Genomic DNA, 14476 nt, shown 5'->3' with positions numbered 1-14476 from the left:
CTCTTGCTCTCTGTCAAATATATACATAAAAAATCTTAAAAGAAAATGAGATGCAGATTGGGTGAGCTGTGAGTTTGGTCAATCATTTTACCAGGTTGGCTGGAGGGTCACCGAGTTAGAGACCCCCTCCCATCTCCTCACCCCCACTTCCTCTTTTCTCCAGACTAACACCTGTGCTCCCCAGCTTGGGGCTAATGGGGGCTGGACCCCTGGATCTGGATGGAGCCGGCTCACTGGGCCGTGTGTGTTTCTGGCGAGTGCTCCATTATTCACATTGGATTAGGGTCCCCTGGGCCCCAACTCTGAGCTTCCTGTAGGGTTGAGGCCGGAGCAGCTGTAATTACATCTCCCTCCTGCCTCCCACCCCTCTCGGTTGGCTCCAGACTAGTTGCATCATGTCTGTGGGAGCCCCGGGGGACACCGGGGACAGAGAGAGCCAAGGATGAGCTGGGGGGGGGGTGCTGGGGAGGAGGGATGCTGGGAACGAAGTTGCCAGAGGATTCTGGAATTTCTCAAACCCAGCATCCTCACATCTTAGAACCTGAAATGCAGAGGAATCTAGAATCGCAAGACCTCAGAGGGCTGGAATTCTGGAGTCTTTCTACCCTGTGAGGCCACAATCCTGTTCCTTTGTCCGGCTAGGATCCAGAGCTCTGCACTTCAGGAGTGTAAGGATTTCTTGAGCCTCAACTGCTGTGATTTAGACCCTTTTAGCCCTGAAATCTCGGGGCTTTGTAGTGTGGATCCTTCCTCCTTCACATTCTTGGGGAATGGAAGTCAGGAGAAGCAAGGCGGCTGGCTGAGCCAGTGTGGGGAAGGAGGGCGGGCAGGAAGGAGGTCTACCTGGAGGAGGTGTGGGAGGGAGGTGGGGGGAGGGGCGCGGGTGCTAGATGAGCTAGACAGGGCAGGTCCTGGGTGACCAGCATTCACGCAAGCAAACCTGGGTAATCTTGTTAGCAGCTATGACTGTAGTATCAGCTTCTGGGTACCAGATGCTCTTTTTCCGGCCAGCCTCAGCTGTGAGGTCAGCTCTGGGGTCGGAGCTAGGCCAAGAGGTAGAGCGAGGACCGCCTGGGGAAGTGCTGGCTGCTAGCAGTCCCCTCCCACTTCACCCCAGACCCTGAGGGGCCCTAGGCCGCCCCTCCCAGACTGTGGGCCCTTTTCACAGCACAGGCTCTGAGCGGTGCTTGGCTCTGCTGAGGGGGGCTGGGGGAGGGGTGGCCCCGAGCCACAGCTATAACCATCACTTGTTGGAGTCCTGTTTCTGAAGCCCCACCTCACTTAATTCTCAGATAACCCCCCAAAGGACTCTGTTCATCCCATTTTATAGACATGGGATCAGGCACAGGGAAGTGACATCACCTGGCCAGTTGGGGCTTGAGGTTGGAGTGGGCGCCGATGGATGAGGGTTCAGGAAGGGCTGGAGGTGTTGGGGGGGGTTGAAGGACAGAAGGGGGGTATCCCAGGGGAGGGGTCCAGGCCCAAGCAAAGGCAGGGCAGGGATGGTAGGAGTAGAGCCCTATGGCGCAGGGACCAGAAGCAGAGGCTGGCAGGGAGGCAAGGGCCCATTTGGGGTGTAGGAAAGGGTGGTGGGGAGAGACAAATGGCCTGACTGAGGGTGTTGGGACCTGCCAATGAGGGACAGGTCAGGATGGACACCAGCAACTTCTCGCAGCAGCGGGAGGGCACAAGTGGACAGGTAGGCTTGGCAGGTGTGAGCAGCTGATGGGGTGTGCGTGCATGCGTGTGCTCATTCGTGTGTGTGTGCGCGCGCGTGTGTGTGTGTGTGTATGGACAGGGTTACAAGCTGGGGCCAAGCTCTTCCCAGGGCAGGGTCAGGAGCAGGTCAGGCCCCGGGCAAGCAGGGTCTTAGCTCAGGGGCTGGTCCCGATGCAGGCCTGGGCAGGCAGTGGAAGGACGGGCCAGCAAGCGGGCGTGGGAGAGCCCCAGCCCTGCGCATGACTCAGCGGAGGACCTGTCCGCCTGCCCAGGCTCCCGCTCTGACCTTCCTCGCCACGCGGGACCGTGCCTCCATCGGGGGGGCCCTCCGAGTCTCTCTGCGTCCCCCGCCCTCGGCACACAGTAAGTGGGTGAGAGTTTGCTGAAGGAATAATAACCACGCCGGCAGCTGGTGAGGGCTTCCTGGAGGCAGGCAGGGGTGTCTCTACTCTTCACACCACACCCCAACAGGCACAAGGCTGAGCTAGGGGAAGTCATTCTCCAGGGTCACACAGCAAGCGATGGGTGAGGGGTGGAGGGGCACTTCCAAAGCCATTCTGTTCCCCCTGCGCCAGGCAGCCCCTCCGCAAGCACACACACACACACACACACACACACACACACACACACACACACACGGGGAGACGCGGCCATAGAGAAGCACATGGGCCCACAATAAACACACAGGCACAGACCCACCACGAGATGCAGGAAAGGACACAGATGTACAAATAGGCTGTCGAGAAAACTACGCCCACCCGCTGCACACGAGCACACACACTCACGCTGCTAAGATGCTCACTTAGGGGGCGCCTGGGGGGCTCAGGAGGTTGGGCGTCTGCCTCTTGGTTTCGGCTCAGGTCACGATCTGGGGGGTCGTGGGATCGAGCCCCATGTCAGGCTCCACACTCAGTGGGGAGTCTGCTTGTCCCTCCCCCTCTGCTCCTCCCCCCTGCCTAGGATAAATAAATAAATAAATAAATAAATAAATAAATAAATAAATATAAATAAAATTTTTAAAAATGCTCACTTCAGTTACACAGGCCCCACTAATATCAAGCCTGACGTTCACGTGTCCACCACAGCCCCTTGCGCACCCCTTCCTGGGTGCCCGTCTCCCTCCCCTCCCAGGCACTGTGCTGGCCATTCCCGGTTGTCTCTGGGCTGTCCACCCTCCTCTGCCCCTGTCCACGGTCCTTCTGGGGATGTCTGAGTCCTGTTCAAGCCGTGGGAGAGGAGGGAGGCTGATTCACCCTCCCTGAGCTGTTTCTTCCCACAGTTCCCCCACCCCCAGCCCTGGAAGCCGCCCACTCATAGCCCAGCGGGGGTGACCTCTCATCCCAAGGCACCTGAGGGAAGAGGAACCCTTTGTGGCCCTTGCTATGGACGTGGCCACAGCTGGGCAGGATGCCAGGGTACCCAGAAAGTGAGCGGAGGGGGTCCAGCGCTGACACCAGCCCCAGGGACCACTCGTTAGAGTCGCTGCCACCCCCACCTGCCCTGGAGCATACAACGGGATGCCAGGGTTGCAAGGGCTCCCGGCCCCCAGGGGCACAGGTGGGTAAACTGAGGCCTGGACGGGGGAAGGGTGCGTGAGGCCACACTGGGCCTGGTAGCAGGGCGGACTTCCTGAATGCTCAGTGGTCCCTGGTGGGGACAGGAAGCCAGGGGGAGGGAGGCTCCAGGAACCAGAGCTACCCCGCCCCGCCCCCCAACTCCCCTGATGTTGCCACAGGACGTAAACCCGCCAGGCATCATCCCTCATTAATATGATATAACTTCCTGCGTTCCCTCTGGTCTGCCTGGGTATTGCAGAGCACAGGGCGGTGGGGGGAACCGCAGAGCCGGGAGGCCGGAGGCCCATGCGCCCAGGCACCTCTCTGAGCCCCCGGTATGGCTGGAGCTGAGGCCGGAAGCTGGGGATGCCGGCTGCGCAGGGGTGATAGGGAGAGGGGGAAAGGGGTGAGGCAGCTGTGGTCACCGAGGGGCCTGGGTACAGAGAGGGGAAGTCTGCAGCTCCCCAACGTCCAGCCCTTGGGATCGGGAGCATCCCTCCTGGCCTCAGACATGATACATGTGTGCACGTGCTCTCCTTGTTACAAAGAGGGCTCTGGTATGGGCCACTGGCCATGGTTGGCTGCCTGGCCCATGAAGCTGGGGTTACCCCCTTGTACAGATGAGGAAACTGAGGCCCACTGGCTTCTCGTTCTCACCCAGGTCATCACACCACAAAGAGGTGGTGGGATGGGGACAGGAGCTCGAGTCAAATGAGTGAGCTGCAGAGTTTGGAATCTCTCCACTTAAACTGCCTCTCTCAAAAATAAGGGGTGTCTGAGAGGGGCTCTGGCCCTTCTGGGTGGGGAGGCTGCATGGGAAGCCATGGACTCAGTGGGACCTGGGCTGGTGACGCTCTGTGGGCAGCTGGGACATGTGGGCTGAGCACAGGGGCCGAGAGTGGCTGGGGGTGTGTTTGGGGAGGTGTGGGAGAGATGGATGTGACAGTGATCTTGGAGTCCTGAACTCGGTCCGGGGCCAAAATACTATTCCTGGAAGTCAAGGTCTCCGGAGCTTGGCCTGGGGCCTGGGATTGCTGGAGCGAGAAGCAAGAGGGTGGGAGGGCACTCCCCTTTGATGCTCTTGGAAGTCCTGGGGTCTGTCCCTGACAGACTGCTAGACACCAAGGCCCTCCTCCCTGGAATCCCTCTTCCCAAGACTCCGCTGGGTGGATGGGCTTCCGCCCGGGGATAGGCTCCAGGGACTGGCATTCTTTCTCTAGCCTGGCCACCTCCTTCCCCAGCCTTCTGGAAGGAGTGAATTGTGTCCGGGGGGAACAGAAATCTCAGTAGTGCCTGAAAAATACTACATCAGGGAGGAATTTCCTGGTCGTTTCTCAATCCCTGGGCAATGTCCTAACCCCGGGGCCTGAAGCCCAGAATAGATCCCAGAGGCCACCCCCAGACAGCCTCTCGGACTGGTCAGCTGTGCCCCTCAAGTCTTGTCCTGGTGTGCTGCAGGGTGCGATGACTCAGTGATCCCCATGCAGGGCCACTGGGAGACGCTGGGGAAGGGAGAAGGGGACAGACCTATGCGTGGGGAAGCGCAGGTGGCTCAGGGATGGGACCACCAGAGGAAGCAGGGAGGGGAGGCAGAAGGCGGACTGGGCTGCACTGGGCAGGGGAGTTGGAGGGAGCTGGCCAGGCAAGGGGGGAGGGAGGGGGGGGCCTCTGGAACAGGCAGGGGAGGGAAGGCGGGGCAGCGGGAGGAAATGAAAAAGCCGGGGCGAGCAGGCTAGATGAGAAGGGAGGAGGGAGGAGGGAGGGAAGTAGGGAGAAGCTGACTCGCAGAGACCAGAGACCGGTACAGCCAGCAGACGGGAGAGCAGGGCACAGAGAAGGGGACTGAGAGAGAAGGCAGAGGTGCGGTGAGGAGGCGGTAGAGGGCTGCTGGGGCGAGAGAGGGAGAGGCAGACGGGGACACGGGGTGGGCAAGGGGGGAGAAGGACAGAACTAGGGAGAGGGAAGGACGAAAGAGAGAGGGGGAGAGAGGAGAGGCAGACAGACGGACAGCTAGCCGCACATACAAGAACTGGGGGTGGCCCATGGGGAGGGCGGTGGGCATCTGAGTGGGCCTCAGGGGCCGCCCCGGCTCCTCCTCACCCCCACCCCCACCTGCCCCTGGGGACCCCTCTAGTCCACGCTGCACTGGGAGGCGGGGGGATGGCCGACTCCTGCAGGAACCTCACCTACGTGCGGGACTCCGTAGGCCCGGCCACCAGCACCCTGATGTTCGTGGCGGGCGTGGTGGGCAACGGGCTGGCACTGGGCATCTTGGGGGCGCGGCGGCGGTCACGCCCCTCGGCCTTCGCCGTGCTGGTCACCGGGCTGGCGGTCACCGACCTGCTGGGCACTTGCTTCCTGAGCCCGGCCGTGTTCGTGGCCTACGCCCGCAACAGCTCGCTGCTGGGCCTGGCCCGGGGCCGCCCCGCCTTGTGCGACGCCTTCGCCTTCGCCATGACCTTCTTCGGCCTGGCCTCCACGCTCATCCTCTTTGCCATGGCCGTGGAGCGCTGCCTGGCGCTCAGCCACCCCTACCTCTACGCCCAGCTGGACGGGCCACGCTGCGCCCGCCTGGCCCTGCCCGCCATCTACGCCTTCTGCACCCTCTTCTGCTCGCTGCCCCTGCTGGGCCTGGGCCAACACGAGCAGTACTGCCCGGGCAGCTGGTGCTTCATCCGCATGCGCTCCGCGGAGCCCGGCGGCTGCGCCTTCTCGCTGGCCTACGCCAGCCTCGTGGCCCTGCTGGTGGCCGCCATCGTCCTGTGCAACAGCTCCGTCACCCTGAGCCTCTGCCGCATGTACCGCCAGCAGAGGGGCCAGCACGGCTCCCTGGCCCCCCGCCCCCGGGCCCGCGAGGACGAGCTGGACCACCTGATTCTGCTGGCCCTCATGACGGGCATCATGGCCGTGTGCTCCCTGCCCCTCACGGTGAGTCCCCTCTGCAGCTGGGGCGGGGGGCGGGGGGGCAGCACCCAGCTCCGTCCTCCAGCGGGGCTGCCTGGGTCTCAGATGGGGACACGGGGGTCCCGAGAGGTCAGAGGCTTGGGGTGCGGTCCAACAACTCTCAACTTTCTGGAGAGGGCTCTCCCCATTTGCTTCTGCCCCATTTGACTCCTCCTGACTGCTTGGCTCCCCCCTTTCATATCTCTGGCACCCCCTCAAACACACCCCAAGCTCCCCCCCCCCGTAATGGTAGCAAGATCCACCAGTCATTGAGCCCTCATTTTGCCCTGTGCTCTGCGGTTTACAAATTCTCTCTCCCATCCTCTTCAAATGACCTTAGGCACCCATTCCACAAGCACTTGCAAGGAATGGAACCAAGTTCTTGTCTGGTCACTATGTGGCTTGGCCACAGTCACACAGAGCCAGGTCTGGACCCCAGGCTGGTCCGATTCCAGAGTCTGATTCCCCGCAGCCCCTAACCCAGCCCCACCCCCCATCCCGCCATCCCCCACCTCTGCCAGGGACTCTCCAGGCTTTGCCCCTTTCGGGCAGAGCTCCTGCCTGCCTCCCAGGAATCCGAGCGGGGCAGCCCCCCACCCCCGGTCATCGCCCCCCCCCCCCCCTGTACTCCGGGCCTCAGCTTCTCTTTCTGTAAAAATGCAAAGGCTGGTCGTCAAAGCTTTGGGGGGATTACGGATGACTCACAGGCTGGAGACGTGGAGAGACGCACAGCCGTGGCCCCAGGACTCACCCGCACGACCTTGGCTCGTCCCTCTGGGCGGGTGGTTTCCTGGGGCTTTCTCCCCTCTGCTCCCCGGATGTATCTCTCACTTACTTTTCACCTTATCTTATTTCCTTCCCCTGCTGAGGGGCAGCCCTCCCTCATTCCTGCCAGTAAGCGCGTGGAAGGAGGGGAGCGTGGGTGGGGCGCGGGATTCCCGGGTGCTCCCTGACGCCCTTGCTTTGCCCCCAGATCCGAGGCTTCACGCAGGCCGTCGCCCCGGACAGCAGTGAGATGGGGGACCTCCTTGCCTTCCGCTTCAATGCCTTCAACCCCATCCTGGACCCCTGGGTCTTCATCCTTTTCCGCAAGGCTGTCTTCCAGAGGCTCAGGCTTTGGCTCTGCTGCCTGGGTCCCAGGCCTACTCACGGCGACTCGCAGACACCCCTCTCCCGGCCCACCTCAGGGAGGAAGGACTCGAGGGCTCCCGCTGCCCTCGGGGGGAAGGAGGGGAACTGGGTACCTTTGTCAGCCTGGGGCGAGGGGCAGGGGGCACCCTCGCCCCAGGCGCAGCAGTCCGGCAGCACCGTGGGAACATCATCGAAAATGGGGTCCGCAGCCGCCTGCTCCCTGTGCTGACACCGGCTGCCCGCCCGTGACCTCCTGCTCTGTCTTCTGGGAGCGGGAGCGCGACAATCAGGGCATGGCTGCCCGCGGACGAGGGGAGATGAGCCCCCGGAGTCCTTGCCTGCCGGAATCTTGACCCCTCGAATGCAGGGGGGCACGATCAGCTGCTATTTCCCTATTTCTCCTTCTCCAGGGTGGCCCCGGCAGGCTCTGGGAGAAGAGGGAGGGAGACAGGGAACATTTATCCTGGAGCATAAAAAGAACACTTCTCAAAATAACCAGGGGCCCGGCCGGCCCAGTCTGGCCCTGGCTTGCCCATCCATCTCGCTATCTAAATATTTAGAAGGCAGAAAAGTTTCCCAGAAGCTTCTGTGTGCTCAGGTCTGCTCTGGTTCGGGTTCCGGCTCTGACCCTCACCCATTCAGGGTGCTCGGCTGCCCACCCCAAGCCCCCAGGGGACAGCCCTGCCCTCCCCCCGGCCACTCCAAAAGCCAGCCCCTCTCTGCCTCCTGGGACCCAGGGATTCTTGGACCGGCTCCCGGCCTCCCCTCACTCCTGATTTCCCATCAGACTCGGAAGCCCCCGCCCCCCAAGGGGGAGGCCGGAGGAAGGAGAGACTGCTGTCTTGTAAGTAGCATTGCCGGACACGTGGCTGGGAATCCGCGTGGCTTGGTGGGCTGCAAGATGTGGACCGTGGGGGCCCGGATGTGTGTGTGGGGGAGATGGAGGGGCTGGAGGACAAAGGCATGGGAGTTACGGATCCCAGGGACCCCCGGGAACACAGCCTGTCCCTGGATGAATAGCTGTGCTCACGTACAAAGCCCGCCGTCACCTCCTGTGTCCTCCCAAGCCTCACAAAAAGTTCATTCATTCGTGCAACAACGAGTGGTTCCTGCCTCTGCAGGTGTTGGAGACAGCAGACCCGTCCCTGCCCCGCCCTGGACTCACTTGGGGTGATTTCCAGCCTTCGGGCTTCTCCTGCCCTCAAGACAGGCCCAAGAGCAAGGGTGCTCTGGAGGCAGCCAACTGGCAGGAAAGGAAGTGGTGTTTAGGGCAACCGGGAAAGCCCTTTTCTCCCCCCAGCCCCACCCAGTTCCCCTTCATGGTTGCTCCAGAGTTGAAAGCACTTGATCTAGGGTTAAAAGGGTAAATGTGAATGTGGGGACAGGCCCAGTAGGGAGGCATGGGCCTCCATAGAGATGACAGCACCTCCCATCGGTGAGTCCTCCGCCTGCTGTCATTGGAGCGTTTCCACAGAAGCTGGAACCAAGGTCCAGAGAGGGTCATCACCAGCCCCAGGTCACACAGCGAGGAGGAAGCACGGTCTTGCAGGGGAGGGAGGGGAAGCTGACCTTTCTGTCTCCAGAAGCCAGCTCCCTTGTTTGGCTACTGGCTTTGCCTCTTTGCGCCTCGGCTTCCTTTGGTGCAGAATGGCGATTGTAATCTAGAATTCAGTTTTTAAGGGTGGTGCTGAGGATTAACTGATTTCCTCTGATAAGCAGCTGAGCGCAGGGCCTGCCTGGAATAAATACCACAAAAATGTTACTGTTACTGCAATCCTGTTGTTGCTGTTGTTGTCTGTGGCTAGCTGGGCAAATGGAGGCTGAAAAAAGCAACATTTCGCTCCATTGGTCTTTCCACTACTATGATTCAAATCACATTACGGAAGAACAAGGGGGTGTCTGGAGAGTTAAAAATTGGTCAAGATGACTGGTTTATTGGGCCTGGGTTTCCTTTTGGGGTGATGCAAATGTTCTGGAACCCGACAGTGCTTGGGGTTGCATAACATCGGGGATGTACTACATGTCTCTGAGCTGTACACGTCCAAATGGTTAATTCTAATGTTATGTGTATTTTGCCAAAATAAAAAAAAAATGTAACATTGAAAAAAAAATTGAGGGTGTTTAGAAACGTTTATGAGTCTTGCCAGAGTGACATATTGGTTGAACTGGTAATGAAAAAAGTTGACCTGTACAAAAACCCAAACAGGGCAAGAAACATCAGGTGCACTCCAGCCTTTGTCACCAAACCTGGCCCAGCCACATTGGGGACCGACCCAGAGGCCCCCCCCACCCCGGAGGGTGGAGCGGAAAAGATGGGGTGGGTGGAGGGGCCCCAGAGGGTAATGCCCCCACCCCCCCAGGCCAGAGAAAAGGGGCCTGCCGCCCTGTCCGGGCAAGACCTCCAGGGGGCGCTCGCCTCCACTCTTTGTGGCGTCCCGGAAAGTGGGTCAGTCTGTCTCTGGCCTCTTCAGGCTCCCTGAATTATAGCAGCGCAGGGCTGGGCCTTCGAACCCACAGCATCCAAGCCCGAGCTGGGTGCTATTATCAACCCCATTTTGCAGATTTGGATGAAGGGGAAGTGAGGATTCAGCAGGGAAGCCGGTTTTCTCCTGGCTTTTGCCTGCCAGGCCTAACATCTCAAGAATCCGTCCGCCCTCTGCATCCCACCATGTAGTCGCAGACCCCCCACCGCCTCTGGCCTGGATGGGTACACCGTCTTCCAGGTCAGGGGTTCGCAAGCATTTCCCGCCCCATCTATCTACATGCAGCCCCTCCAGGATGATTTGGAAACTCCTCTCCTAGCTGGCGTCCCGGCCCCCTGACCGCCCTTGTGTCCTCTCTGCGAGCTTCCAGAGTCCTGTCTGAACGGTTCCTCCCCTGCTCGCCAATGCTCGCCAAGCTCGCACCCGCTGGAGCCCAGGGCCAGCTCCCTTGCTCTCTGCTCAGCCCCAGCCCACAACTGAGGATTCTCCCAGAGCCTGTGCGTGACCTGTCTGGCTTCCGCCTCTTTTCTGATTGAGCTCACCCTTCCTGGAACAGCGTTTTCCCTCCTCCCTTTGTCACAAGCACCCTGCCCCTTCAGGTCCCGCTTAAACTACTTCTTCTTCTATTTTTTCTTTAGATTTTATTTTTAGGTCATTTCTATGCCCAATGTGGGGCTCAAACTCACAACCCCGAGATCACCGACTGAGCCAGCCAGGCACCCCTATTCCTTCTCCTTGAAGACTTACTCCTATCTCAGGCACTTTGGGCACTTTTGGGCTCCATGACAGTCATCCCTGCAGCCTTCCCTGGCACGGACATTTGCTCACTCACTCAGCAGGCTCTTATTGGGACTGTGATGCGGGGGGCACGGCAGTGACAGAGACAGCTCTGGCCCTGCTCTCCTGGGGCTCAGAGTTCAGAGTGGGCAGAACTGCGAGATGGGGGGTGGGGTGCAATCTAAGGGGACTTCAGGGAGGGCTTCCTGGAGGAGGGGATGGCTGAGCGGGACCTGAGTATTGGAAGAAAGTGAGCCCAGGAAACAGAGGTGCTTCTGTCATGCTCATGGCTCTGACTCTGGCCTCCCAGCCTCTTGCTCATTCATAAACTCCACAGATTCTCTGGAATCTGCTTGGGGGGGGGGTGGCCAGGCTGCTCTGTGCCTGCTGGGGATATAGCAGTGGCTGACACGGCCTTGGCCCTCTCTCACCCACATTCCAGTTGGATGACAACTGAATAATTACAGAACTAAGTATTCCAATAAGCAGGAAAAAAAATACAAATTTGCGAGCTGGGATACGTGCTGAGAGCATAACTGAGGGGGCCTGCCTAGTGCGGAGTGGGCGTCAGGAAGTGAAGGAGACTTTGTGCACTTAGAATTTCATTTTATTCCTTTTGGACTTTCTAGAACTGGGCCTGGCCCACAGATGGGACTCAAGTGCGGGCACACACACACACACACACACACACACTGGCTGGTCCCCAGGAGTGGCAGCTCTCTGGGGCCTTCTGTAGTCCCTGCCCCACCTGCTGGTCACACAGGGAGTGACACTTAGAAGCGGTCCCAGTGGCCACTACCCTGGGGGTGAGGGGGAAGGGAGAGGACCCTGGGTGGGCACCTCCCTCTGTGTCCCTTGGCTAGTTGGTCGCTAAGGACAGGTGCGAGCTGGTCGAGCAGACCCGAGAGCCGGAACTGGAAATGATTCCCACTCTCAGCATCCCGCTCTGGGCCAGAGTCAGCTCCCTCAGGGCCTGCCCCACGTCCATTAGAAGCTCCGAGTGCCGTCTATGTGTCTTTGATTAATAAAGCATGGGAAAGAGAAGTCATGATTATTTAATAAAGCAGCCTGTCCAGGAGTAAAAGTCTTTCGAAACATAGGGCCCAGGGGGGAAAACTGATGATAAGAGCTAGAGCTGCGCCGGCAACGTGAGGCGTTTGGGATCCGAGCTGCCAGGAAGTGTGGTGCGGGAGGCTTTCCCTGCCCGGGCCCCTAGTTCTTTACCGTCAGATCTCCATGCTTACTTCATGCCCACGCACGCCCCCCGTGGCCCACGTGCCAACTGAGACAGGTCTAGAACGTGGTTGGCACAACCCTCTGAAGTGGGTATTTTTATGACCCTCCTCCTGTAGGGTCATTACTCATCTCCATTTTGCAGACTAGTAAACTGAGGCCCAGAGACGGAACTCACCGCCCCAAGGTCATCAAGGAGGAAGTGCCAGAGGTAGACCTTGAGGGTTAGGGAGCGCAGGCTCACCAGAGCCGAGTCCTCACACAGGCTCGGAGCCCAGTTCTGTGGGTCACCAAAACTTGTCTTTCTCTAGAATTTTCCTCAGGGGTCCTGGCAGCTCAGAGGGCACGTCCCATGTCCAACCCCAGCGCTGTGACCCCACACTCAGCGTAGCCTTCCCAGGGCTCGGGCTCTGGCCCTGGCCCGCCTGACGTCAGTTTTAAAATGACCATTTACTCTAAAGGCAGGAACCTGACAGCGTGGACACCGTGGGGTCAGCTCTAGTTCAAATCCCAGCCCTGCCGCTTTTGAGGTTTGCCTCAATAACCTTGGAGTAGTCTCTTCGCTCTTCTGGGCCTCAGTTTCCTAGTCTGGATTCACAGCGTGCGGCGCAAATGGTGGCTGGCAGGCCTCAGCCACACGGAGGCAGAGCTGAGAGGCGAGGCTCCAGTATAGAGCGGCTAGCGCTTGCTGCAGCCCAGGCCTAGCTCCTGTGTGCTCACTCGGTCCTCAGCTCGCCTGCCGGCAAGTGCTACCGCACGTCCATTCTACCCACGGGGTCATCTGCCTGAGGTCATGGAGGCAGCCGGGCGCTGAAGCCTGCGGTCGGCGCCAGGCCCAGGGCTCGCGTCCATACCCTCCACCTCCTCCTTGTACCGCGAGGCAAACCACAACCAGAGGGTAGCAAGAGGGGGTACAGAAGCTGGGGCACCGGAGAAATGGCCTGCTGCTCCCCCCCCCCCCCCAGTGCTGGACTCCAGCGACTGACCCACACAGGGAAGATCTGGCGCTGGCCTGGGGTCTCTGCCACAAGGGAGGCGGCTGAGGCTGGGCCCTGCTGCTGGGCTTCTCCGCCCTTCAAAGAGGGGCTGCTGGGCCCCCCGAAGAGAAGGAAAGCAAGTTCTTTTTTATTCCGCTGGATTCGGTCTCTGCTTCCCTCCAGCCCAGCCGCTGTGGTTCCGTGTGAGCGGGTCACAAGTCAGACAGCGTCTGCTAACCGCTCCTTCCCTGCGCCCCTGAATGGACAAGCAAATGGGATTTGCAGTTGGGGACAGAGTGCCTCTGTTTTGGGAAAAGCCCCCAAAGATTCTGTTCTAGGTCTTCCCTGCAGAACCACTGGACCCCAGGCCTTCTTCACATGCTCACTTGCGGCAGGGAAGTTAAGGGGCTTTCTGTAGTTTGCTAGTGTTTTGTCCTGCACCCTCTCTGGGGAGCTGACTAAAGCTCAGTGAGCTCAGGACCGCCCGGCGTGCAGGCTGCTTGACTGACATTGAGTCATTCAGTGAATGTCACCCCTTCCCCAGAGCCCCAGAGAGTCCCTGACCCGGGTCTCAGCCCCATGGTCTGCTCTCTTGCTCTTCCCCTCCCTCCCACGATGCGAGTGCTCAGCCTGCAGGCCTCAGCTCAGCGGGCTGCTCTCAGGGCCCCGGACCGGCCCCAGGCCCGGCCAGGCCTCATGGCGCGCTCATTCACGGGATGGACGCTGGGGCGGGGCTGGCCTCCCAGCTCCCGTGCCACCAAGCTGATGGGCTGCACGGCCAGATCAGTGTCCCGCCCTCAGGAACCATGAGATGTGGCTGGGATCACAACTCCGGCTCAGACGTCCCCTCTCGGCTGCCGTGACCAGGACGAGGCTCTGCAGTGCGCACGGAGGGAAGGCTCTCCCCGGGCGGAGCTGCAGGGCCCACGAGGGGAGCAGGCCCAGAAACAGAGACAAGATGGGAAGAGCCACGTCAGGTAGTCACTGTATTTTATTGGAAAACATTGATATATATTTTTCTTCACAGCTTGAACTGAACACAATATTGCCCGGTTTAAAAAAAAAAAAAAGAAAAAAGAAAAGAAAACCAAAACCCAAACCAAAACACTCCGAAAATGTCCACAGCCTCACGCCTACCTGCCCTTACCCTCAGCTCTTGGCTGGGTCTCCCACTACGGCCCATCCCTCCCCTCCCCTCCCCCAGAGGCTGGGTGCCACAGGGTGGATGAGGAGATTCTCAAAGCTGGGCAGGTCCCAGCAGAAGCCACTTGAACAACCTGGGTGGGGGTGGGGGATGGGGCAAGATGAAATGAACAGAAAAAGGAAAAGAAAAATCCAGACGACCGAACTGCCCACATTGACTTACTTGTCCCAGAGGCGAAAATCAGAAGCAAGGTCACGGATCATGCTCTCCGCTGGGGGGGGGGGAGGGGGGAGTGTGGGGGCAGGCAGGTGGGCAAGGGGAGAGAGGGCACAGAGACAGCACAGGTGTTAAGGAGCCAACCAAGTCACCACGGAGAAGCGGGAGGGGCCGGCTGGCCAGGGAGCAGAGCTGCCCTCGGCCGCCAGTCCCCCGGGCAGCTAGCCCACAAGACTGTTTTATTGCAGGTATGTTCTCTCCAGAGCGTGGCGGGGCTCATCTTCCCTCTCCCCACCC

At 59.9% G+C, this 14476-nt stretch overlaps 1 protein-coding gene across 1 annotated transcript; it reads left to right on the top strand.

Annotated features, from left to right (window-relative positions):
* The first annotated feature begins 5042 nt into the window (after positions 1 to 5042).
* PTGIR (prostaglandin I2 receptor) lies at positions 5043 to 9420 on the top strand. Its single transcript, XM_045776335.2, has 2 exons — positions 5043 to 6203; positions 7192 to 9420. The coding sequence occupies exons 1-2, from the start codon at positions 5436 to 5438 to the stop codon at positions 7576 to 7578; spliced, it is 1155 nt and encodes a 384-aa protein (XP_045632291.1). The 5' UTR covers positions 5043 to 5435; the 3' UTR covers positions 7579 to 9420.
* Positions 9421 to 14476: the final 5056 nt, after the last annotated feature.

This window comes from Ursus americanus, chromosome 21 (assembly GCF_024610735.1).
Source record: "Ursus americanus isolate L20-20 chromosome 21, mUrsAme1.1.p, whole genome shotgun sequence".
Classification (NCBI taxonomy): domain Eukaryota; kingdom Metazoa; phylum Chordata; class Mammalia; order Carnivora; family Ursidae; genus Ursus; species Ursus americanus.
The sequence above is the reverse complement of the archived record's forward strand: the minus strand, read 5'-3'. Positions and strand labels throughout refer to the sequence as shown.